Source organism: Oncorhynchus mykiss, chromosome 15 (genome assembly GCF_057628025.1).
Source record: "Oncorhynchus mykiss isolate SJ-2025 chromosome 15, ASM5762802v1, whole genome shotgun sequence".
Lineage (NCBI taxonomy): Eukaryota > Metazoa > Chordata > Actinopteri > Salmoniformes > Salmonidae > Oncorhynchus > Oncorhynchus mykiss.
The window spans coordinates 54,799,501-54,826,332 of NC_143036.1; the positions used below are offsets into that span (position 1 = coordinate 54,799,501).

The 26,832-nt window shown below is 46.1% G+C and overlaps 2 protein-coding genes across 7 annotated transcripts in view; both read left to right on the plus strand.

The window, feature by feature from the left end:
* Window positions 1-3,306, plus strand: part of atxn7l1 (ataxin 7-like 1) — a 31,345-nt gene extending 28,039 nt beyond the window's left edge. For both annotated transcript variants that reach the window (XM_036944564.2, XM_036944565.2), the window contains one exon: window positions 155-3,306. In XM_036944564.2, coding sequence (XP_036800459.1) covers window positions 155-172 — 18 coding nt within the window. In that variant the 3' untranslated portion in view covers window positions 173-3,306. The remainder of the gene's footprint in view (window positions 1-154) is intronic.
* A 3,687-nt stretch (window positions 3,307-6,993) lies between these two features.
* LOC110490271 (zinc finger protein 800) lies at window positions 6,994-25,490 on the plus strand. Of its 5 annotated transcripts, XM_036944566.2 has the most exons (8): window positions 7,009-7,316; window positions 12,773-12,847; window positions 14,048-14,216; window positions 17,294-17,389; window positions 17,712-17,855; window positions 18,840-19,183; window positions 19,293-21,037; window positions 23,079-25,490. In XM_036944566.2, coding segments are annotated over exons 2-8 (2,550 nt in total). In that variant the 5' UTR covers window positions 7,009-7,316; window positions 12,773-12,796; the 3' UTR covers window positions 23,080-25,490. The 5 variants fall into 5 exon arrangements, with proteins under 5 accessions (XP_021419242.2, XP_036800461.1, XP_090055228.1 ...); XM_021563567.3 differs by lacking the exon at window positions 12,773-12,847 and having other exon boundaries at window positions 6,994-7,316; XM_090199102.1 differs by lacking the exon at window positions 23,079-25,490 and having other exon boundaries at window positions 19,293-21,041.
* The last annotated feature ends 1,342 nt before the right edge of the window (window positions 25,491-26,832 follow it).

A 26,832-nucleotide genomic window follows, 5' to 3' on the forward strand; every position in this document is an offset into this window, starting at 1 on the left:
TGCCTCATATTTATTTTTGCTGTCACGGATTATACAGATTGATGTCGTTTTTGGATATGGGTTGAGCTTGACTGTCAACTTGTATCTTTCTTTCTCCATTTCTTGCCTTCCCTCTGCTCTTCCTCTCCCCCTGTTTCTCTCTTTCCTCTTGCAGTCCAAGTTGCATCATTGACAATAACAGGAGACATGGACAGAATGCTGGGCAGCTGCGTGGACTAGAATCTGTGACCTTTGACCCAATGTCAGTAACACAGGGTCCTGCACCTCTGAACAGTGATGTCACCCCGCCCACACATTGATCAGCCAATGGGCGGTTTTGCAGAGGTAGTCTCCATGGATACAAGGTGGAACACTCAAATCAAGACACTCAACATCACAAACTGCCCTCTGAAAAGGGAACCTGCTTTAGTTTGGCATCTTCATCACCACTCTACATGCATTTAGACATTTGTTGTTGTAGCTTCCTGTTCCTGTGTGGTCAGGTGACCAGGAAGGAATTCCCATGTCCAAAAACTTCCTCAGACAGACCTGTCTTGACAGCCCCAGCAGACCTCCCTTCCTCCACCATACACACACCCTTCTCTCCAGCATGCCAGAGTTCAAAGTGCACTTGCTCTCCTCCTGGAGGCTACACAACAACCTGTCTGTCACACAAGGGAAGACTTCATACCGACACTTTTTCATGAAATGTCTTGCAAAATAGGAACAATTCAGGTTATCGAGGATTGTTTTTACTATTCGTCTCAAATGTTGTGACACAGTGTCAGGACCTACACCCTAAATGGAAAAAACGATGGTGTTGGATTTTTAAAAATGTATAATAATTTATAATTTCTTCATTTTCTTACTGACCAGAGTAGAGCTACAAACGTTGAGCAAAATTATATTTGTATGTCAATTTTAAGAAGTATTATTATAATCATAGTTATTGTTGAAAATGTGTACATATATTTTATTATTTATTATTAGTCTCCCATTACTAAAAGAACTGAAGCTGTAGTGTTTTACCTGCCAGGTGACGTGTGCTCTCTTAATACGATGGTTAGTATTTTCAAGGGTCCTCTGCCGGTGGTTCTCCCTTTTCACACTTCTTCCAATGTTTCTATATGATATGTACATTACAGAAATGTACATATGGCACCGGCCATCTTCTTTTAATATCGCTGGTTCCACTGCGCTGTGTTCTTCTATTCTGTCAAGGATGGACACACTACAGGGACGTCACTGACATGGGCTGCATCTCAATAGTCTTAAGTGGCATCTTCTCCTCGTCTCTTCCTTTTTTTGTCTTTCCTGATCTGTAAACGACGGTGGCCTTTAGAGCAAATGTGGTGGTTGCCAGACAGGAATTTGACTTCTGTCTAGCGAGTTCTTGCGGTAGGAAGTTACTTTAGATTACTTCGATGCGTATTTCAGAACAGTGGCAGTGCCCCTACTGTTGCATAGTGTAGGTGGGGAAGTCTGTTCAGTGTTTGCCTGAAGGTAGAATATTGCTTTTTCCGATCCTCTCTTTTGCACTTTTTCCTCATATGCCCAGGTCATTAAATCTACTTCCATTTCTATAGATATTTGCTGCCCACCAAGTATGAACTTGGGGTGGGAAGACGCGCACAATCAAGACAATTATTATTATTTTTTTTTGTATTTGTAATGAATTTCGAAAATGTTATTTTGTTTTTCTTTCACTTTGAAAATGTTGACGGTTTTGTAGATCGGCAGGGGGAAAAAAATCCAATGTATTCCCTTTTTTTTTTTTTTAGGGAATTGTAAGGCTGCAAAATGCCAAGACTGCGAGGGGGTGTGTAGACTTTCACCAGGCACTGTATACATTTGTAAAGGTGTTTTGTCAACAACAGTAAATATGAAGACTAGGCCTGTATTCCTTGTGACGTCAATCCCCTCTATAAACCAGTGTAGTGTGGGCCAGGGGTATTCAACTCTGACCCTACGAGGGCCGGAGCCTTCTAGTTTTCTGTTCTACCTGATCAGTAATTGCACCCAGCTCGTGTCCCAGGTCTAAATCAGTCCCTGATTTTAGATGGGAACAATGGGAGAAAAAAATGCATTGGAACTGGCTTTGAGGTCCGGAGTTGAGTTTGAAAGGTGTAGGCTATCTGAATCTCAGACAGAATGTGTCTGTCACCATGGCTAAGGGAAGTCACAAACACTGTCTGCCTGGTCCAGGGGGAGGTACCGTGGGGGAAGGTTTCTATGCCTGCCGTTTTGTCTTCAGACCCTGCCTCTGCAGGAGTGCACACTCTTCCAAGTCCTTAGGCCCTCCATATTTCTATAAGTGCTCATAGGTGAAGGTATTGTCTCTTTTTCACCATCTCGGTCAAATATGCTCGCTTTCTGCAAGTGGTCAATGTCGACATGTAACTTCTTCCCAACATAGTATTAGGCTTACAGAATATCAGTTTATAACTCCCATCAATTACCAGTTACTGTTCGATCACTGAAAATGTGTGCACTGCTCTAATGGTTAGTCCCGTCAGGAGGCAGCAATGCCCCTCTCCAGTCATTTAGGTTCACAAATGGCACGTGACTGACTAGGTAATATTCCTGAATGTTAACTTTGCTTCTCCTCCCCTCACTATTTTCACTGAGTGTGGAGCAGCAAATATGCCATCTAGTTCAACTGCCTCAGAGGCTGACTCAAGTTTATGGGGAGTAGCAGTACACTATGGGAAGATCTCAATTGCATACGGCTCGCTTCTTCGCTCCTCGTCTCCTTCCCAAAACCCATTGGATAAGAAAGCCAAAAGTCCCGCCCATCTGACCTTCTCCTCCAATGGGTTGTGAGAATGACGGCAGGAGAGAGGACACGAGGAGAATGCAATTGAGGTCTTCCCTATGTGTTGGTCTGAAATGGCACGCTGTTCCCTGTAGTGCACTGCTTTTGACCAATGCCCTAATAGAAGTGCCCTGAGCAAAACAAGGGCACTGTATCGGGAATACAGTGCCTAAGTAGTGCACTATAGGGAATGACGCAGACTTGAGTAGACTAGTGTTTCAGTGCAGTCTCCTCGCTACTCACCCAGGACATGGATGTCTCTCTGTAAGTAAGGCCTTATTTTTGTATTCACTGTAAATAAAGCAGAACCTGGTCCTTGTCGAGATCTTACTATGAAATAGTCACTGGTTCACCTTTATCAGTCTGTGGTGGCGTCCATCATGTGCTTTCTACTCCTGGGTGACTCTTTTATCCTGTTGTCCCCATGGTGTTTTGAACACATTTAGATGTGTATTTTCAGGTTTGACTATGTTTTGGATTAAAAAAGGATATATAAAATGTTTTCTACCTGCTGTTTTGTCCTGTCCCTTCTTGATGGAATAACTTCACCCAGGTGCACGATTCAGCATAGCAGGATAGTAATTCCGTGGGAGAATCTCAATTATATCCTCCTCGCGTCCTCTCTCCTTGCCTCCTCAATACCCATTGGATAAGAAGTCCTCCAATTGGTTTTTAGAAGGAGGAAAGGAGGGAGGACGCGAGGAGGATGCAATTGATGTCTTTGTTTCCCGTGGGGGGGGGGGGGGGGGAGAGATGTACACAATGAATTATGCCTGAAAGAGGGACAGACACCCATACATTTCCATTTACTTGAATTAGTCCTCTGTACACTTGCAAAGTCCATTCCCCTCATTCCTGCAAGGGTGGCACTTTTAAAGGCCTACCTAATATAAAATGTATGGATTGTGCCACATGGACTGGAGCACTGAGGTGGGTGTAGTGCTGATGTTTAGGATATCTTTGAGTCCCCTTGTACACATGACCACAAACGATCACTTGGTATACAGTCTAGTAGGTGAGCCAGAATCCATTTTGAAACCAGACCTGAATATTATGTTGGTGAACAAACACTGGCATCTGGAACTGTGTTGAGCAGGGAGCTTCCTTCCGTTCGTAATATATTGCATGAACAACAAGTCCTGGTGTGTAGGGATGGCTACTACAGTGCTGTGTTCATCCTATTCTTCACAGTAGCCTATCCGTCCACCTGTAAAAAGTTTATAGACTATGTCTAGTGGAGCAACAGGTGCCGCCACATCGCAAGAATTGGTAGGCTTGCTGGAAGGCCTCATAAGAGCCTTTTCTGTTCGCCTTTCAAATCAAAAGGGAATAGTTCCTAACTGCCCACAAGTAGGCCTTATTTGTGTGTTGTAAAGTGGTTATTATAGCAACACAAATAGAGAAACTCGCGCTCCAAAATGTCAAAAAGATGTCAGTAGGTAAAATGGGAAAGGCAGCTTGCATGTAATTGATGACATAAAAGGTTTCCAACACTATGCAGCATGTCAATGAATTCCGAGGGCTTTCCCCCCCATCGCAAACAGCATTCTTATGATAATGGTTTAATGCTGGTCCTTTGGTTAATTGTCTGGCCGATAGCGGTGGCCACCTTTTGTTGTATTTCTCACTGGGCCTAAAGGACAGGGTCTGGTCTCGGGGATTATAACTCTAGATGTCTACTCAAATACCAAAACAACTATATTTTTCAGAAGCCCCAATTTGTAGCCTACGCTAGAAGTTCGTTCTGACTACTTTTAGACTGGTGATTAATACTGTATTATGTGGAAGTAGGCTAAACAATATGAAGGCCTATAATACCTGTTCTACTGAATCCAAAATAATGTCTAAAACACACATCACATGGTGAGATATTGCAGGCCTACAGCCATAACTTGTAGACTTATGTTTGAATGATTAGCGTAATATTATTGATATTTATGAGTTAATTAAGCGATAAAGCGTGAGGAGGTGTGGTATATTGCCAATATACCACGGCTAAGGGCTGTTCTTAGGCACGACGCATTGCGGAGTTGTGGACATTTATTTGTACTTCTCTAATTATGTTGGTAACCAGTTTATAATAACAATAAGGCACCTCTGGGGTTTGTGGTAGATGGCCAATATACCACGGCTAAGGGCTGTATCCAGGCACTCCACATTGCGTCTTGTTAAGAACAGCCCTTGGCCATATACCACACCCCCTCATGTCTTATTGCTCAAATATACCATGGCTGTCAGCCAATCAGCATTCAGGGCTCGAACCACCGAGTTTATAGTGAATAATAGACGATCTTTGCGCAAATCTTCGTGGCATTCGGCCTAGAGTGCACTGTTTGCCATGTCCACATTTTTATTCAGCACGTGATTAGCTAAGCGACACTTTCGACGTTCACGACAGATTGCGGTAACATAGCAACAAAATGCTGCAGCACCTGCGAGATGGCATTCCATGGAACCTATGAGTAGCCCGGTCTCTCCACCTATTCTAGCTCTTTCACTATTAAGCACACCAGAACATTTAATGCTGAAAATCATATTTTCCTTAATGAATTACCAAATGTTGTAGAAACTTTATTACATTTGAGCAACATTTTATCAATCCATATGGGTAAGCTATGCCAACATTTGCTTTTATGCCAACATTCTACTTGGCTATCCATGAAAACAAAAATTAACACTGTGTACCGGCAACCTGGACACAAGGGTAGACGTAACAGAGTAAAAGTACATCCGTAACACTCCAGTTAGTATATGTTACCTTTCATCAGTGGAGGTTGGTGGGGGGGGGCTATAGGAGGAGGGGCTCATTGTAATGGCTAGAATGGAATTAATGGAATGGAGTCAAACGTGGCCATTACAATGACCCCGTCTTCCTCTAGTTCCTCCCTCCAGTCTCCACTGCGTTTTATATAGAATATTAATTTGTGGATGTCCATCATCCCTTTCTTACAACATGTTACAAATTACAATTCATACAATATGTTATGAATTTGCTAAATGTATGATAATGTTACGAATACCAATTAGTTGTAGCTAATGTTAGCTAGGTGGCTAATGCTAAAGTTAGCTAGGTTAGCTAGGTGGCTAATGCTAACGTGAGCTAGGCTAGGGGTTAGGGTTGAGGTTAGGAGTTAGATTAAAGGGCTAAGGTTAGGGGAAAGGTTAGCTAACATGCTAAGTAGTAGAAAAGTAGCTAAAAAAGTAGCAAGTAGTTGCAAAGTTACTAATTAGCTCAAATGCTAAAGTTGTCCTTGATGAGATTCAAACACACAACCTTTGGGTTGCTAGATTATCCAGTTATATGCCCACCCATCCACCCCGACCAACCACCCCATTATTTTTGCCTTGAGTAACCGTCTGTTTTATGTAACCAAACCAAACATAACATATCACACTAATTTGAGTGTCCCGGATTTAGGATTTACTATGTTATGTCTAGTCTATGAGACCAGGCTGGTGCCGATGCTGGACATGCGTTATTGCAACCAATATTAACATATCACGACAATTCCTCATCTGCATTGACTAATTGTGGCTATGCTGTAGGACTAGTTATGCAATATGAAAATGTAGGTTTATCTAATAGGCTACTGGAATGTTCTAGACTAAACTTTTTTTTAATTAAATGAGATTATCAAAAGGGCTGCAGATGCTGCGTTCTTTAGGGGAAATCCTGTCTTCCTGTGTATCAAGGGAAATGTTGAAATATATAAATGTATCATTATTATAATATAGGCCTATCTTATCACTTATGAAAGTAATATATTTGATCCTTAATGAAACAAATGAATTACTGGATAGGCTACTCGTTCACTTCAACCCACAGGTGAACAATTGCAGGTTGCGTTTTGGTGGCAAGATAAATAACTTAGATTTATTGAAATAAATGTATTTTTTCTCAAAATTGTGGCATTGTTCTGTTTGCCCTACTATTAAATAAACTCAAAACACATAAATTATAAATGGCCATGGTGCAACATTTCCAACAGTTCCAAATCATCCGTTTATTATTTTACATTCTGCGTTTAGCGTTTTACGACTTTTCCCAAGGAATAATGCACTTTTATCAACGACAAGAATGCGCAGAAGAGAACAAAACGACCTAACGTTTCGGTTTAATTTGTGTGTCCTGGATTCTGGAAAGCCTGTGCGCGCGCTTAGTAAATGGAGCACTAAAACGGCCTGAATTTGGCAACAGTGTTCCTCGATCACGAGGGGGGGGGGGTCAACTATTCCTCTCCTACCCCCCAAAGTGCCAACGAGACTGGCATTTATAAAGAAAAGTAGAAGTGCTGCACCTTTGCGCAGCGGCCGCCTTTAGCTGAACGGTCCCCTCTGAGTGCACAAAGGCAGCTGCTGGAGGAACTGTTCAGTGCGAGAGACGAGCCGAGCGCTGAGAGGCGTAATAAACAACCCCCGGCTAGCTACAGACAGGGACGCGGACTCGAAGTCGCTCCCCGGCCCAAGCCCGTAGCTTTACTCCGTGAAACCGGATTCCATCGTCAGGTTAAGACTTATACAGGTAAGAACTATTCTTAACACATTTATATTCGCCCTAAATGTCTCATCGAAGACCTGGAACGCGTTATGGAAGCGTAAAAGCCCTCGCCTTGGCTCCCCGAACGTGGTTGTTTTTGCAGAAAATGGCGTCATCGTTCTCTTGTTCTGCCTGTCCATGGAGGGGAGAGGAATTGGTTTCGGCGACTCAAACTCGCCCTTAAATAATATTTCTAGGGCCTCAAATACGATGATAGTTACAACTAGATGTATTTAGTCATATTTCATTGCTAAAATTAGATTTGTTGGTAAAAATCTAGTCGTTATAAAGACGCGCAAAGCCGGAAGGGTCACCGGTCTGTGCGCCAAGCTGCTTCTTGGAAAAGGTGGCACAGAGCCGCAAAGCGCAGCGTTTTACATTCGTAATATCGTCCACTCGGGAGAGTCTTTACAAAGCCAAATATCTGAGAGTGGTTTAGGGATTTCCCTAAGATGGTGATGGATGTGTTTATGTGAGTGTTGTACGTTCTCGTTGTATTTATTTTGTATGGGTTAGCCCGTTTTTACGCCGCACTCCCCTGCCATGCTGCAAAATGTAGAAGGGGCCTCTCTTTTACGGCTTGAAAGGTGCATTTTGTACTTGGCTTCTGCTTTGATCAAGTTAAGCTGGTCTTTTGTTGCTCAACATACTGGCGTTTTGAGGCTGACAACATAACCGTGTAAAGGAGATTTTCGGGGATAATGGGGCAATGCAAATCGTGCCATGAGAACGGTAAAATGCCCTGCGCGCTGGCTTCCAGATTGCCAGTGAGGACAGCGTGAATAAAATGGTCCTTTGGAACACCACGTAGTTAGCACAAAACTGGGAAAGTTCAGTGCTGCGCAACGATATGCTGCGTTGCACATATCTATGGAAGCCCATTCCCACAATGTCAACAGGCGGCCTACTATCTCAACATTTCGAGATACTATACACAGAAAATGAGAGATCCAATTGTTCAGATACTAATTCGAAATAATTCGAAATAAAATCAACATTTTGAGATACTAAGTTGACATTTCGAGATAGATCCCTAGGCCTATATAGAATGATTCTTAGAAGAAAAAGTTGTATTTTACACATACACTGGATAGGTGCAGTGAAATGTTTTACAGGGTCAGCCATAGTAGTACAGCACCCCTGGCGCAAATGAGGGTTAAGTGCCTTGCTCAAGGGCACATATTTTTAATCTTGTCTGCTTGGGTGTTCAAACCAGCAAACTTTCAGTTACTGGTCCAAAGCTCTAACAGCTAGCCTTTGTGCTGTGTGAGGAGCACACTCCTCAGTGTGAGGAGCACAGAGTTTCTCCTGATCTGGTAGGCAAACCTAACTAGGTAAAACTCTGGACCCTAGTTGTAGGGTATGATCTGGTAATAAATCAACTGTAAAACAGTTTTATATGGGCTATGATGGGATAAAAAAATGTCTTAATCAGGTCATATGTTTTTATTTTTTACTTTGGGCCCTAGTGAGGATGAAACTATCAAAACACTGTCAAACTGCAGCAACATTGTACTTGTTCAGATGAATTTATGTATTTTTTAAATGAACTAATGGGAAGTCCTTTACACAGATAGACACAACTGCAATTGGACAATAACACTAACAGGGTTGCATCATGTAGCCCTTTTCATGTGTAATTGAAAAGTTAATCACACATCACATTCCAATCAATCATTTTGAATTGAAAATGTCTAGGTAGCCTAGCCAGCTAAAGTTTGCATATTAACCAAATGTGTGCTGTAGTGGTGGTTGTTATCAGTACCCACTGGGCACAGACGTCAATTCAACTTCTATTCCATGTTGGTTCGACGTCATTTCAACAATGTTGATTCGACCAGCGTGTGCCCAGTGGGTAGGCTACAGTTGCTCAGACTGAAGCACCGAGGAATTGTGCAAAAGTTGACAAATCATGAGGCAAATCAGTCTAAACAACAGTAGGCTACTTTGTCCCATCTTTTCAGTGCTTTTTTTTGTGCACTATTTGTTATTAAACCAAGTCAAAAGTGATAAGCAAATGCCAGCTGACCATTAGCTTGCTGGTGGCCCTGCTGTGCCGGTCTCTGCAACGTGGATAGATGGAAATCGCCACACAATGCAACAAATAAAGAAAAATGACCTATATATGTATGGTCTACCTCAAAATGTTGATGTAGGTATCTCTCAAAATGTTGAGATAGTAGACTTTAAAAAAAAATTGGTGGCGGGAATGGGCTTCCATATTATCGGCAGCTGCTGAAACCACCTGTGTTTCGCCACAATATTTTTTGGGCGAACCTTTTGTAAATACTTGGGGACTTTTGGAGAAAGGAGCACACAATACAGTATTCATGCAGCCCTTTATCCGGGCGCCCGTATGGTCTATGTATGAATGCAGTCCCAAGTTCCACTCTCTGGCTGCCCTGCCCTCCTCTCTATCGTCAGCTGCATGCGTCCTAGCAGAACGTAGCCAAGTGCTACCATAGATCCACGTTTACCGAGGCCACTCGCTTTCCATGTCTCGTGTACACATCGTATAAGTCGCTGTGTCATTTCGCGCAGATTGTAATGTAATTGTGTTGATTGGGCCATCATATTCAAAACGTAACACTATCCAGACTGGCTACTGCACCCGTTCGCTCTCGGTGCACAATTTATTAAGTTGGGCTGGCGAGTTATGCAACGAATCCTAACATAATATGCTGGCTAGTGGCTATTGGCATCGCCACTTCTCCCAGCACGTGGGCGGGGGGGATGTTATAGTTTTAAATGCGGGGTGAATAGTCATCCAGCCACACTGAATTAGATATGTCAGATTTGCAATTCACAAGTGGCATTTGCGTCACAGCCTGCGGCCCTGCACGCCCATGGGATATGGAGTTGCTAATGGAGACTGCTACCCGCTGAAAGATAACTGTGAACCAAACGCCAACAATCAATGCGCGCTTGCTAGTGGAGACGAGTTGCAATTGGAGATGAAATTGAACAGTGTAGGCATCGTTTTATGGTATTTTATTTTACGGAATGGCAACATTTCTTCCCCCTTTGCGTGGAATGCGTAAGGGGATGGTGGCTGGCAGGCTCACAGGGACTTTTGTTAGTCAGCGAGGGCAGTTCACTTCGTCCTTCATGTTTGACGAGACCCATTGTGGAGTCGCTGGTGTCGATATCTCGCGACTTCTCAAAATATGGGTATAATTTTCCACAGTATGGTAAACGTACATTTTGTTCGACCGTAAAGCCCTTACGAATAGCGCACACATAAAATTGTAGATAATGAATCATAAAAATAAGGCATTCTTTCTGATTAAAGCGGGGGAAACGCTGTACCATTTCTGGTTTCGTCCCGAGTGGGGCGTATTGTCCAACTGAACGCTTGGTTTTGTTATTGCGCCCCGTTGGGCACTGCGCATGTTAGTTACACTTGTCTCGGGTGATTTTCTGCTTTCAAACAAAAAGTAGTATTTTATTTTCTCATCGACTTTAATCAAAATCACCTGAATGCATTTTAATTGGACCGTTTTTAGCATGTGGAGATATTTAGGTAATGTTGGGTTATGTGGGTTATGATTTTAAAGTATATGCCTCTACAGTGCCCACTTTAGAAACGGATTTCTAGCCCATTTTAAGAAGACTAGCCGAGGGCAAGAAAAAGTATGCCTATATAATGCTATTATGATGTATATTTTTGGTCAAATTCTTCTTCAGATGAATTAAAACGACCAGGACAGGGTTGCCTAACAACTGAATGTAAACATCCCAAGGCCGGCCTATTGTTATGGTCAGATAGGGTTTAGATTGAGGAAGTTGAGAATCACTCACAATAAGGGCAGACCTGCGTTATGATGTGCTGGTGGTCTGTCTAGTGGGTGTGATTATGAGGGCAGCAGCCAGTCTCCATGTGAGGTTATGGCGTCTCACACGGGTTACAACGTGAACAGAGGCGTCCGTTCTTTATTCCAGCACTTATACACTCATCCCTTTACACACAGAAATAATTGCTGTGAACTTTTTCCCGTCATTTCTTCATTCAATTATGTTCACTGTCGTTCACTGTCTTGCTGCAGCAGTCTCCTGCAGGTGTGGGTTCAGTACTTTCACATCAGTGTACATCTTATCAGGCGACGTTAAAAAGGGCAATCTGCAGTTCAAATAAATAACACATCAATGACTCCCGCCACGGATTCGGTAAATAGCTTAGGGATATGTGACCACTCTTAAAATCATAAACAGAGCTATGGGTCCAAGGACTGACCGTCCATGAGAACAACATTTGTTTGTAGTTTTAACCATGTTTTGAATCTATACTGTGTTTGTCTACAAAACATTGTTAACTAGCAAAGGAGTAAAATACGCGTGTATATTTTTGTTTCTGATGGGGTAAGACAATTCAGCCAACTAAGGTCATGAGGTCATTGAGTTATATTCTTCAAGAATCAATGGGACAATTGTATGTCATGAATTTAAAAGTAAAAAAAATAAAAATAATGATGTAGCAATCACAGATTTCCCGTTTTAAATTTTAAATTACTCTCTGGTGAGTTTGTTCTGGTAGCAGTGTCTGTCTCTACAGGCCCACTGATAAATACACACTTCATCATATTACCTGAGTAGGAACAACTACTTCTGGCTCTGTCTCCATGGAAACGCCCGCGCGTGTTACCAAGTCTTCGCCACCAGGTCACCTCTCTGATGATAGCTGCATGTTTTCTGATTGAGCCTCACGACTTTGGATTGACTCCAGTGATACCCGGCCGTCCGGTCTGATGCTGTCAGAGAGCATTACCGCTGAGCTCTTCATTGAACATGCTCTTGTATTTCTCCCTGCTCTGAGACGGCGATGACCATCTTCCTCCTAATGCATTAGGCTATAGGTTTGGAAGAATGGAAATCTGAAAACCTAGTTTTGATCAAATCGGTGCAAAACATTTGCAAAGTGCCTTACGGTAGCCTAAAGTGAGTCAGCAAGCACTAGCGCGGCGACCAGGAAAAACTACCTGGAAGGGAGTTAGAGAGGAACCAGACTCGGGACAGAGGGGTTGACTCTTTAGGCGGTAGTGCTAGAATCACTTTGACATGACTTCCAAAACATGGACTTTGTACCACGTATTGACCACCACATAGTTACAGTCAGAGACAGTACCGTTAATCAACTTCACAGTGCATTGAAAATATATTGTGTGTGTGTGGGGGGGGGGGGGGGGGGGGGGGGGTGTATATGGTTTGGGCAGTTTCTGATAGAGACACACACACACACTCTTTACTTGGAATAATACATGAAGACTTGGAAGTGTGCCGACAGTCAGGCAGGTGGATGTGATGGATGGAACTGCACTAGCCTGGGGCCACCACTAGAGGGGGGCTTTACCTCTTTTCACCTCTGTGACGGCATCGAAACATGGTTTGGCAATGATGGGGAAACACGCACACTGAAACATGGGCTCATTCCAGTGTTGTTGCAGGTGTTTGGGTAGAGGGAGAGCAGCATGGTGAAGGCCAAATCCGCTCCGAGGAAGACCTCTCAGCAACACATGAAGGTAGAGACAAGACAGTCCCCCCCCCCTCCCCCCGTATATATCCTACCAGTACACAGTCCCAATAGAACCCCAAATATATACTATTCCCCCCTCTCCTAAACAATAGCCCCTCAACCCCAGTGTACTATGTTTATATCCTGACTCCCAATCTACACACTGAGTCCTCTCAGTGGTTCAGGTACCATCCCTCTACTCCTCCCTGTTTCCAGCCCACTCTGTCTTTTCCTTTTCACAGCGTCTGTCATGCAGCAGTTGAATACAGACAGTCATCCTCACTGTTTACTCATCAATCAGTGAGAGAGATGACAAGTTCTCGCTCTCTCTCCTCAGACTTACAGTGCCTTCAGAAAGTATTCAGAGGGGAGAGAGAGAAGCCAAGGGTTAGTGTGGAGTCCCTTATCTCTGACAGCCTAGTGTGTGTGTGTGTGTTAGCTGGGTGTGCTGGGAAACATCTCCATCACCCTGGAGAGAGAAACAGAAAGACAGACAAGGCGAGAGTCTCACCCAGCCAGTAGTGGAACCACCACCCGCCCTTATCAGACCCAACCAAACAATGCCACATGACACCGCAGGTGTCGAGATCAGCAACAGCACTGCTGATCAAATAGCGTTTGGCATAATGAGTCATTAGGTATCTTTACTCAGACCAATTATGCAGCTATAGAGGCGGTTCCGTAGTGCCGTGTACAGTATTTCTGTGTCTCTCCTATATAAGTAGGGTTCTCCCATAACACTTATAGCGCTGGTGTTACACAGGCTAGTAGAGAGTGTCTGTAGAGAGTGTAGTAGAGAGTGTCTGTAGATGTACAGGTAACCGCCAAAGTAAAGGAAACACCAACATAATGTGTCTTATTAGGGCATTGGGACACCACGAGCAACCAGAACAGCTTTAAACCCCCTGTGCTCCCCTGAGACCTCTCTTTCAATGTCACTGAGATCTCTTCTTCTAGTCATGGTAGTTAAAATAATGGGCAACTGGTCATTTTTATACATCGCCGTAGGCAAGATGGGATGTTAATTGCTTAATTAACTCAGGAGCCACACCTGTGTTGAATTACCCGTACCTCTTTTTCCAACTCCGCACCCCACACCCTCTGACCCAGTGTTTCCCTGACCATCGTATAGCCCAGGAATGTCTGTGAGGTTTAAAAGGTAAACTTCACCATTCTCTCGCTCTATCTCTGTCTGTCTATGTATCAGAGTTCCAGCAGGATGGAGGTGGAGATGGAGGAGATCCCCCAGGACGAGTCCCAACCTGAGCGCCATGTTACCAGAGACCAGTGCTGCCAGACAGACGAGCCACAGCCCAGCAGCCCTAACCCAATGACTGACCTTAACCCTGGCCCCGACGCAGCCCCCAGGACACCGGGTAAGACTGCCCGCTTGTCTACACCAACCTACCGTTAGTTTGATTGATGTCCTTCAAACACACTGCGGAGCACTAGATACAATATATTTATTCAGTCATTGTTGGCCAGTCTGTCCTGACTGAGGAGACTGGGAGAGTGGCTGGGGAGACTGGAAGAGGAGAGGGACCAAGGAGAGGGACCAAGGAGAAGAGAGGAGAGGGACCGAGGCCGGAGAGAGGAGAGGAGAGGGCCGGAGAGAGGAGAGGAGAGGGACCGAGGCCGGAGAGAGGAGAGGAGAGGGACCGAGGCCGGAGAGAGGAGAGGAGAGGGACCGAGGCCGGAGAGAAGAGAGGGAGAGGAGAGGGACCGAGGCCGGAGAGAAGAGAGGGAGAGGAGAGGGACCGAGGCCGGAGAGAGGAGAGGGACAGGAGAGGGACCGAGGCCGGAGAGAGGAGAGGGACCGAGGCCGGAGAGAGGAGAGGGACAGGAGAGGGACCGGGGAGGGACCGAGGCCGGAGAGAGGAGAGGGACCGGGGAGGGACCGAGGCCGGAGAGAGGAGAGGGACCGGGGAGGGGCCGGAGAGAGGAGAGGGACTGGGGAGGGACCGAGGCCGGAGAGAGGAGAGGGACCGAGGGAGAGGGGAGGGACCGAGGCCGGAGAGAGGAGAGGGACCGAGGGAGAGGGGAGGGACCGAGGCCGGAGAGAGGAGAGGGACCGAGGGAGAGGAGAGGGACCGAGGGAGAGGAGAGGGACCGAGGGAGAGGAGAGGGGCCGGGGAGAGGGACCGGGGAGAGGAGAGGGACCGAGGCCGGGGAGAGGAGAGGTACCGGGGAGAGGAGAGGGGCCGAGGCCGAGAGGAGAGGGGCCGAGGAGAGGGGCCGGGGAGGGGAGAGGGGCCGGGGAGAGGAGAGGGGCCGGGGAGAGGAGAGGGGCCGGGGAGAGGAGAGGGGCCGGGGAGAGGAGAGGGGCCGGGGAGAGGGGCCGGGAGGAGGAGAGTGACCGAGGCCGGAGAGAGGAGAGGGGCCAGGGAGAGGAGAGGGGCCGGGGAGAGGAGAGGGGCCGGGGAGAGGAGAGGAGAGGGACCGAGGCCGGGGAGAGGAGAGGGAGAGGAGAGTGACAAAATAAGTCTTTTTTTTGGTTCATGAACTACAGTAAATGAAGTGTATTTGTACTACACAGAAACACATAATTATACATGTACATTTCATTCTCTTCATGGTGATGTATCCTAAGTACATAAAGGTAGAAATATGCAATATCTTCCTTTTCATATTTGGGTACACTGGCTATTATTTTAATGCACTCCGACCCCAAACAAATATAAAATTAGGTTGGACCGGACCAAAACTGAAACAATAGACATCTATCTTTCACAAGTTTGGACATCAAAGTACAACACAGTACAGCTCAGAACAGTAGAGTATAGTTCAGTACAATAGAGTATAGTTCATTCAGTACAGTACATTAGTTTGGTCTGGTCCAGACTTGACCAAATCTGAATAATCATGGACGTAAATTGGGCCGAATGAAGGCCGGTCGGGACCGGACCAAAAATCAACATCCGTGGACGTTGAAATCAAGGCCGATCCGGAACGTTTCAAAAGAAACAACATCCGTGGACGTTGAAATCAAGGCCGATCCGGAACGTTCCAAAAGAAACAACATCCGTGGACGTTGAAATCAAGGCCGATCCGGAACGTTTCAAAAGAAACAACATCCGTGGACGTTGAAATCAAGGCCGATCCGGAACGTTCCAAAAGAAACAACATCCGTGGACGTTGAAATCAAGGCCGATCCGGAACGTTTCAAAAGAAACAACATCCGTGGACGTTGAAATCAAGGCCGATCCGGAACGTTTCAAAAGAAACAACATCCGTGGACGTTGAAATCAAGGCCGATCCGGAACGTTCCAAAAGAAACAACATCCGTGGACGTTGAAATCAAGGCCGATCCGGAACGTTTCAAAAGAAACAACATCCGTGGACGTTGAAATCAAGGCCGATCCGGAACGTTTCAAAAGAAACAACATCCGTGGACGTTGAAATCAAGGCCACCAAATGTCAACTACTTTTCAATGTCTATGGACATCCGGTGTTGAAACAAAAATAGACTCTTAGCTTTCATTTGACACTCGCTCCTATTGACCTCTCATGCTCGTGGCTCCTTTTACATGAAAATGCCCTACAGCAGTATGGCTGAAGCCTGTCCAGATCCTTCACGTCAGATGAAGGGGAGGAGAAGAGGAGAGGAAGATATGCTGGAGTATTGACGTGCGGCCGGAGACAGAGGTGAAGCCTCAGTCCAGGGCCCAATCCCAGATGGACCCCTATGTACTTGTGGAGATCTGAGAGGATTTGACAGGTGTAAGCAATGTGGCAATAACTTCCACCTTGCCCTCGGATATTTTAGGTGGAAGTTTCACCATATTTCTTAGGGGTCCATTTGGGATTGGAGAGAGAGACCCCACTAACTGTAGCGAACATGTGAAATATCTGTTGCATCAACTGTCTGTCTGTTGCATAAAACTCACACACACACACACACACACACACACACACACGCATATTTCCTGTTTGTCTTACTCTAGCCTGGGCGGAAGGGGTGAACTGAGGTGTATTCATTAAGGAAACCGTTAAGAACCAAACGCATGCAAACGGAGCAAAACTGGGAGGGACCTAACCGAATTATTCCCATAGGAACTCGTTTGCGTTTTCCACTTGGAGTAAACGCAACAGACGAAACGTTTTGCAACAGAATGGGCGTAATGATTACTGCCGTGTTTGATGCTGGCTGTGTCGGCGTGTCTGATTGGTCGCCATCTGACCCCGGGCTGTAGAGATTAAACCCCCCCACACACACACACACACACACACTCACACACACTCTGACTCTCATTGACACACACGTTGCACCCACCACTGTCATTTGTATAGGGGCTGCCACCACTTCTATACTTATATGCCCAGGATCTGGCAGCAAACCCATCCTAGTCACTTCCTATAGGAAATAGCCACTCTCTATATACACACACACACACACACACTCCATGGCTGGGGGCAGAGTGAAGTGTTGTATTGAAGTGTGTGACCTCTGCAGGGTACTGCGTGGAGCCAGGTGACCCTCCTCTGTTGCAGCAGCAGCTCCAGACCTCCAAGTCTGGCATCCAGCAGATCACAGAGGTCTTCCGCTCAGGTAACATCTAGTCGTGCTACTCCGACTGCACCGAGGTCTTTTAATCAGGAATCACAACACAGTCGTACATTTTGTTATGAAACATGACCCAAGTGCAACACCTAGCTCCTACTCTTTCAATGTTTGCACATCTGAAGAAAAATTGTGATCGCTCGTCCAGCAAACCAAATCTATTTAATCACACCTATCATATTCCTTCCGATATGCAAACACCGAAGGGTTTTAGGCTCTAGGAGTTGATGATGGCCCAGTCCTATTTGTCCTGTCTGTCTGTCTCCGCCAGCGCTCCCTAACACTGCCCCCTGGTGTCGTGTATGTGTAGGTACTGCCCAGCTGAAGCACATGCTGCTGAATGAGGTGGACACCATCTTTGAGTGTAAGACATGTCGCAGCTTGTTTCGGGGCCTGCCCAACCTCATCACCCACAAAGAGTACTACTGCCTCACCAGACTGTCCAAGCCGGACGGTACGTGACTACATCTCTCTAAGACTCTCTCTCGCTCTCTTGTTCTCTTTCTGTCTCTCTCCCTCTTTGTCAATGCTTGTCTCCCACTTAATGCCTATGCTTGTCTCTTTTATTCTGTCACTCACTCACTCACTCACGGTCTTCGTTGGTCTACACTCACTCTCTCTCTCTCTCTCCATGTCTCTCTACATGTCTCTCACTCTCTCTCTCTCTACATGTCTCTCCCTCTAATCTCTCTCTCCCTCTAATGTCTCTCTCTCCATGTCTCTCTCTCAATGTCTCTCTCTCCATGTCTCTCTCTACATGTCTCTCTCTCCCTCTAATGCCTCTCTTTACATGACTCTCTCCATGTCGCTCTCTCTCTCCATGTCTTTGTCTCTTTCCATGTCTCTCTCCCTGTCTTTCCATGTCTCTCTCCCTGTCTCTCCATGTCTTTGTCTCTCTCCCTGTCTCTCCATGTCTCTGTCTCTCTCCATGTCTCTGTCTCTCCCTAATGTAGTTGGTCCCTTTCTCTCCTGTCCTCCTATACTCTAACTAAATTTTCTTTCATGCTCCAGCCTCTGTCTTTGATCCAGCCTCATTAGCCACTACTCTTCCATTCTCTATGACTTCTGTCTATATCTAGAAATGCCAGTCATCTAGAAAATCCTCTTGTTATCTCATCTGTGTATTGAACTATAACGACAACAAAGACCATGTCTGTGAAAACACAAAGATACATTCAATTGCTATTTAATGATATGGTTGAAACGTGGTTGCTGTTGCCACAATGTGCTCATTACATATCTTATTTGGAAACAGAAAAAATAGTGTGTTTTTGTTTCTCCCTTTGGCAAGTTTAAAAATGTTCCTTCTGTCGGAATGTTCCTTAGTGTTGTGACGTGATGTGTTTTGAGCCTAGATACGTTTGGGAGCAAATATTGGTGTCTGGTTGAAAATGTTATTTTCCTAATGCCTTTCTCTTCCTCCTCCCTGACCTCTTAGATCCAGCGGGCGAGGGTGACAAGCAGAGCGGGGCCATGAAGGACCTCCTGGAGGCCATCTACCCCAGGAAGGACCGGCCGGACTACGTGATGCGCCTGGAGCCAATCCAGACCTCCAATAACGCTGTGTTCCAGTTCATGTCCTCAGAGGAGGAGCTGGCCCACTTCCCCCGGGCTCCACACACCCCTGGAGGGACCCACACACACAGCCCTGAGCCCTGGGGGGAGCAGGGAGGGACGCCGGAGAATGGACAGACGGGGGAGGAGAGGAGGAGGAGTGACCAGGAGGAGGAGGAGGGAGGAGAGGAGGCGGCGCAGCCTGAGGAGGAGGGGTCTACGAGCGGGGTGGGTACATACAGGAGAAAGGTTGCAAGCAGACACACGCTCACACACACACACACACACACACACCAACACTCACTGTAATACTCTCCCTCTGTCTCTCTCCCCCTAGGTGGAGGACGTTACCATCTCGTGCTGCCTGTGTGGCAAGGACTTCAACTCTCGCCGCAGCATCCGCCGCCACTGTCGCAAGATGCACCAGACCAAGCTGGAGGAGCTCCGGAAGTTCACCGAGACGCGCACCGTTCCCATCAGCCTCCTCTCCATGGTCAAAGGTCGGTCCCGCCCCTTGCACACGCCCAGCGGCAAGTCCTGCCCCGTCTGCTTCAAGTCTTTCGCCACCAAGGCCAATGTGCGGCGCCATTTTGACGAGGTGCACCGCGGCCTGCGCCGGGACACCATCACGCCGGACATCGCCACGCGCCCCGGCCAGCCGCTGTCCCTGGAGGCCACGCCTCCCCGCAAGAGCGCCAACTCCTCACCCACGAGAGGTCACACCCCAAAGTGCGGAGGAGCCGCGGCTGCTACCACCCCTCAGCCCCCCAAAAGCTCCACCATGGCGCCCCCTGCCCCTTCTCTCCTGGCATCGGCCCTGTACAACCTGGCCTCCTGCCGCTGTCTACTCTGCAAGAGGAAGTACAGCTCCCAGGTCATGTTAAAGAGACACATGCGCATCGTCCACAAGATCTACAATCTCAAGAACCTCAAGAACGTTAGCTCCGTCTCCATGACCACGGCCGCAACCACATCCACGGCGACCAACAAAAACAACAGCAGCAAAACAGCGACCAACACTGACAGCAGCCCTAGCAACAGAACCCCTATCAACAGCCTGAGCGTGAAGGAGGAGGCGGTGGAACCCTGGGACGACCCTGACTCCAGCCCCGCCTCGACGCCAGGCGACACGGACAGGAAGGGCGTCGCCGTGGCAACCAAGGCAGGTCAAAAGATCAAAGAGGAAGAGGGTGGCGGCAGCCCCAAGACATGGACTCGTTCCACGTCCATCAACAGCACCGGTAGTACTAGTAGCGGGACTCTTGGGAGACACCCTCAGAAGCTCTCGGTGGGTTTCGACTTCAAGCAGCTGTTCTGCAAGCTGTGCAAACGTCAGTTCAGCTCGCGCCAGAACCTCACCAAGCACATCGAGCTGCACACGGACGGCACGGACATCTTCATTAAGTTCTACCGCTGCCCGCTCTGCCGCTACGAGTCCCGGCGCAAGCGCGACGTCCTGCGCCACGTGACGGTGGTGCACAAGAAGTCGACGGGCTACCTGGCCAAGATCGTGCCCAAGCTGGAGTCGCGTGCGGTCAAGCGGCCGGCTGAGGTGGTCCTCAACTCTGCCCCCAATGCCAACAACAACAAGAGAGGAGGAACAACGGTCAAGGAGGAGGTAAACGGGTGCCACTCGGCCCCCTCCCCCCCTACGCCCCCAGTCACACGCAAACAGGAGCTCCTCAACTCCTCTTCCTACCCAGTCACACGTAAACAGGACCTCCTCTCCTCCTCCACTCCGTTCACTCGCAACCAGGAGAGACAGGAGAGGCAGCAGGAGGCCCAAACCGGGTCACCTGTCTCCCGTAAGAACGACAAACAACACCCCGACACCCCCGCCCCGACGCCCCTCCACACGCGTCGCCATGACGCCCACCAGGAGAGCAGCAGCAGTAGCACAGAGGTGCGTGTCACCAAGAACTTCTCGCTCCACGCGTGTGACGTGTGCGGCCGGGCCTTTGCCAAGAAACTCTACCTGGAGTCCCATAAGAGGAGCCACCGGAACGCCACGCCACCGGTCAGCACGCCGCCCAGCGGCGCCAGGGCTAAGGGGGTCAGCACTCGGTCCAAGGCACTGCTCTGGTGAGCCTCACTACACATATGGTTGTCTTTGTCGATATCTTGTTGTTGAGAGGAAGTGGCGTGTGAAATGGGTTGTTATGAGGGAGGGAGGGGGGGCGGGCGGACTAATAGAGATGGAGCCAGGAGAGTGGGGTTGGGGCGATATTACATCTATTGACGATGATAGACAGCCTATTTGAACTTGGTTTAGCCTATTTGAACTTGACTGGGGGGTGCACAGCAGGGCACCACACGGAGTGACCTACCGAGTAATATCCTATATAACCTAGTTCAATATGTTATAGAGTGGGGAAGTCCTCCAAATATTGTTTCTCTCTGTCTCTCTCTCTCCGTCTCTTTTGCCCTCAGAACAGCCTCAATTCGTCAGGGTATGGGCTCGACAATGTGTCGAAAGCATTCTACAGGGATGCTGGCTCATCTCGACTCCACAGTTGTGTCAAGTTGGCTGGTTGTGCTTTGGCACCTGCTACCCCTGTTCAAAGCCATATGTTGTCTTGCCCATTCACCCTCTGAATCCTTCTTTAACCTGTCTCCTCCCCTTCATCGACACTGATCGAAGTCACCCAGATTCATGGAAAGAGCAGGTGTTCTTAATGTTTTGTACACATTACATGACAGCTAGTCTTTATCTATCTTGTTGTTTCTTTAGGCGTTATTCCCGTCTCTCTCCATATCGACAGGCTCTGCATATTATTTTGGGCTCGGCTACGCTTTCATCTCAAAAAGTTGTTTGAATAGCCTAAGAAACGTAAGTAGCCGGGGTAATAATGAGGGAGAACAAATATCAATATAGCCGATAGAGAAATGGAATGACGAGTTGAATCGAGCTTAAGCTAACGGAGGAAGAAATAATTTGTGCGACGCAGAGAAATCCCTCCGACGCCAATCCTCCTGCTCGTTGAAGTTATGAACCGTAGGCGATTTCCCAAATGTTCCAAACAGCCTACGAAGGTGAGTTGAAGGTCAGTGAATGGAAGTGGGAGTCTATAGGCAAGGGCTATTCTCGGTCACAGCTTTATGAGAGATCGAACCAACAATATTAAAGAGAGGAGGACGTGCCAAATAAAGCTAGCTCCAGGTCCGAGGAGGACCGACTTTCCTTCTTTTCCTCTCTCGTTATTTAGAACCTAACTACGGCAAGACAGCCTGATCAGTTGACTGTCACTGTGCTCCATCATGTGCGCGCCACACAGACACGGGCAAACCCATTCCATGCCAAAAGCTCCACCAGACAATAATATTAGAAAATATTTTCCCCTGCTCAGCCTCTGCCCGGGCTTTCCGCAACATCATCTTACGTCATGATTCGTCCAGTTGTAGCATGTGATTTCGCGCTATAGCCCAACGGGGGATTTTTAGTGTTCTTTAGGGGGGGTGGGGGGTTTTGTCCAATAGGGGGCGATACCATCGTATATCACAATGTTTTATGAGGGCAGATGTCCTCAAGCTTCCTCCTCTCTTCACTCACTCTGTCTAGTAAAATATGGATTGTGTAGCCAGGCCCGGATATAAGACCGAATCCGTCCTCCAGGTTTACTCCCCCGGGGCTCTGTGTGGTCTGTCTGAGGATGAGCCTCTTTAGCTGTGATTAAACTAACCCCACCACTGTGTGTGTGTAGCTCAGTGTTAGTCACAGTGGGGTGTCAGGAGACCACAGAGAGGGGAAGAACATTCTCTTTTTAACACATTACACATCATTGAAACCCTTTGGTCAGTCTGCTACGACACACACACACACACAGGCTGATTCAGGTGTCACGTCTCTTCCAGAGAGTTGAACTTGTTTTCTCCCCCGGACGACTGTAGGTTTCAATCAATGGGAGCGAGCACAGACACCTGATTAAAAATGTGTGTGTGTGAGAGTGTCCAGACAGACAGTTGATTAGTGTGTTAGTGTTTATGTCTGGGAGGAGGCTGGTCCTTGGGGTAGTGATGTTACAGCAGCGCAAAGGAGAGAGAACAGAAACCGTGTTTAAACTGGCTCTAATTGACTGGCGAGCGCCTTCTAACAGCTGCTGTTCTCTCTCTCTCTCTCTCTCAGATCCCCAGTCTCGTCTCACTCCTGGTTCTTGGGAGCCTCCATCCTGAGGAGAGACTTAACAGATGAAGGAGCGCCGCTAACGATGATGAAGAAAGTAGCTGGGCTGGGAAAGTGGTGCAAGCGAAACCGAGAGAGGGAGGAGAAGGGGTGAAAGAAGGAGAGACTTCACATCTAAGGGACCAAAAGTATTGTTGGAACCCCGCACTAGAAGGAGGGATGGGAGCCAACGTGATGCCAGAGGAGTGGAGTCAGTGGACACTCAAGGAGCCATCTGCGGAGGCACTGATGCTATCACACTGCTGTGTGTAGGTTACCATCACTGTATGTACATGTAGATCCATATATATATACACACCTGAACCTGGTCTAGACTTGAGCCTGTATAAACCTTAGGGGTGGGGAGAGAAGAGGGCAGTGTTGGGAGCGCTCTTAGCACACCATAGATATCCCATATCTGACCAGTAGAGGGTGCTCCAGTTCTGCTTTATAGGATTAGACTTTAAGGTAGGGCTCTCCAACCCTGTTTCCGGAGAGCTACCCTCCTGTATGTTTTCACGCCAAACCCAGTGATGTCTTACCTGATTCATCTTATCAACTAGCTAATTATTAGAATCAGGTGTGCTAGATTAGGGTTGGGGTGAAAAACCTACAGGACGGGTTGGAGAGACCTCCCCATGTGTATGCTGTGAAGTTGGCCCAGCCAGAGCCAGCAGTAGTGATGTTAGTGGTTTATTTCCCCAGCTCATAGTAAGCTATCCATCCACCGGGAAAGACTCCATATTAACTCAGTTCATCCAGATAGGCTTGAGTTTTTCTGGCATTCCAAGAGATATAGTTTGGGTGATTATCTGACAGAGAAAGACAAGTAGATAGCTGACCAGCGATACTCTGGCACATTGAAGAGACGGTGACCATTTGATTGATTGATTGAGTGGCTATGACTTCTGACTTTTTTTTTTCTCGCTAATTGGACTTTTGACCAATCAGATCAGCTCTGAAAAAGCTCTGATAGGCAATTCTCATGAAACTGTAAAAAATGAATTAAAGTGTAATTTTTCACGGAATTTCCTCTTGAATCACTGAGATTAGGATCTGTGCTTATCTATTTTAGAATTATTCAACTTTTTTTTATCAGATATTATGCATTTTACTAGCCTTTTCACAAAACTCTCATTACCGTAACAGTTTTCAAAGTCCCAAAAAGTTATATATATATTTCTAATATTTGTTAATATTGCTCCCCTAATGACAAGGCCTGAGTTAAACATCACACTGAAGATGTAAATATTTCAAATGAAATTGTTCAGTTATTCTAAAATTAAATCAGACTTTCCAATTTCAGCACTTTAGCTGATTCGGTAGTTACGGTAATGAAACCCGTCCTCAGACAGACACTGTGTTTGTATGAAATAAATATTATAGTTTAATGTAAACTCCAACTACTAATCCATTTTTATGATTTATGGACAAATGTATGATATATGTACAGCAACATTTTTTGTGTTAGGTTTTCTAAAGAGAACATTTATAATCACCCGAGAATTTAATCCGGACACATTTCGGAAATGAGAATTTGGGGTGAAAATGTACAAAATTCAGGGAAAAGGTTACCTTCCCAATAACTAGATATCTTAGTCCTCAGAATGATAGTTAATTTTTGCAGATGCATCATGGTTTTGTAGCTCAATTTGCTACAGCCTTTTTTTAAAAATGGTTTCATGAAAGTCACGATGTGAAAAGATCCGATTGGTCAAAAAAACAATTAGTGAGGGGGGGGGGGGGGGGAAATCTGAATTATGTCTTGTTCAATCAGAAAGCCATGGCACAGTAGAAAAGAAACAGACCAAATTGTATTTTTCTAACGGAAACGCTTGTTAAAATATCATATGGATGGTATAAACAATAGATATATTGGCAGATGTATAGGTGATGTATAGTTTTTGTTTCAATCTCCCTGAAAAGTAGATATATTGTATAGCCTACAGTTGGTTGCATATGCTCCAGTTTCTCTGAATAGTGAGAGATTTTGTTTTCCTCTATTTGTTCAAAGCACTGAAGAATCTGTTACGTTCAGACTCTCACTCATACGACTGTGTCAAAACCAGATGGTGAAATGACGTAGGGAGTTTTCTTTAAAGGAGAAGATGTGTGTTTTTGGCGGCACATCCGTGACCGAGCAGAAGGGAAATTAAGTGATTTTCCTTTTCATGACTGACTTTTCTTACCGGTCCTCTACATTCAGATATAAAAGAGTGGAGACATTTTTCCAGGCCTACTAGCTGACCTGAAGCACCTCCGTAGGATAAGGAGAAGAGTAGATCAGTTAGGTTTTCTGTTGAAAATAACGTAACCCATTAATCCATCCGGAAGAAATCAACTGTTACCCCAATAATAAACAGCCCAAAAGGAAAATGTGTTCTTGTGTTTTTTTTTATTTTGTAGTTGTGAAATTGACATTTCCTGCCCCAGTATTTCAGCAAGAATCAATTGAGATAATCAAACCCTCAGCATTTGTCAGGAAAGCTGTGAATGAACTATTCAGTTCATGGTTATTCCATTTGAACTAGTTATAGGCCCCCCCCCTGTCTCAAACCCAGGCCATATTGTGCAGCGTTGCTTGTCATGGGGCCTACACACACAGACACACCTCATTAATTCATTATGGCGGTGTTATGATACTGATGTTTTTTTAGAAATGATGGCCTCTACGGTTGTGGCTAGCACATCTCCATCTAGTTGTCACGTCAGGGACAACTGTAGAATTTAGCTAAGCCTAACCCTTTTCCTAACCTTGACCTAATTCTCCTGCTACATTAGTAACCTGCTACGTTAGTTCTCCTACCCTGCTGTGTTAGTTCTCCTAACTTACTTTAAGTCCATAGCTGAACTCCATCTAGCCACAATCGTAGAAGCCACCAATTCAGAGAAAGTAGGCTATACCAGGGGTTAAATTGGTTCAGGTTCTGCCAGGACCTATGATCCAAATGAGAGCCAGGCGGAGCTGAGACACAGTACCTTTTTTATATTTATTATCTATGTAATTTTTCTCAGGCAACGACACGAGTAAGCAACAGCAAAATCATACAACCCCATATTATAATAGTTTGCCTATTCAATTGGTCAGCTTTTGCATTCTATGTGAAAAATAATATTCCTCTCGGTGCTTTCAAATTGCAGGTGGCGCCTTCAACATTCTTAATGCAGTCGTGGAAAAACACCTTTGAAAGTAATGAATGGTCACTCTTAAAAGAGGAGGATCATAGGGCATTCTAGTGGTGAACTGCACCATTATAGAAGTTTTTAACAGTGGCATGGTTTCTAGGTCCCTGCTATCTGGGATCCTTGGGACGTTCATACCAATTGAAGTACCATACCATTTGAAATAGTTAATACATTTCCTTCAGAAAGTATTCAGTATTTTTTCCACATTTGTTACATTACAGCCATATTCTAAAATTGATTAAATATATTTTTTCCCTCATCAATCTACACACAATAACCCATAATGACAAAGCAAAAACAGATTTATTTACATTTTTGCTAATTTATTTGAAATAAAAAACAGAAATACTTTATTTACATAATTATTCAGACACTTTGCCGAACTGAGCAATCGGGGGAGAAGGGCCTTAGTTAGTTAGGGAGGTGACCAAGAACCCAATGTTCACTCTGACAGAGCTCCAGAGTTCCTCTGTGGAGATGGGAGAACCTTCCAGAAGGACAACCATCTCTCCAGCACTCCACCAATCAGGCT

What these genes read in the sequence shown, in the direction of transcription:
- LOC110490271 (XM_090199102.1), top strand. Translation starts at nt 12,797, where the DNA reads ATGGTGAAGGCCAAATCCGCTCCGAGGAAGACCTCTCAGCAACACATG. An exon ending in CGCAGCCCCCAGGACACCGG is followed by an intron (nt 14,217 to 17,293) that starts GTAAGACTGCCC and finishes TGACCTCTGCAG; the next exon opens with GGTACTGCGTGGAGCCAGGT. An exon ending in AGGAGGGGTCTACGAGCGGG is followed by an intron (nt 19,184 to 19,292) that starts GTGGGTACATAC and finishes CTCTCCCCCTAG; the next exon opens with GTGGAGGACGTTACCATCTC.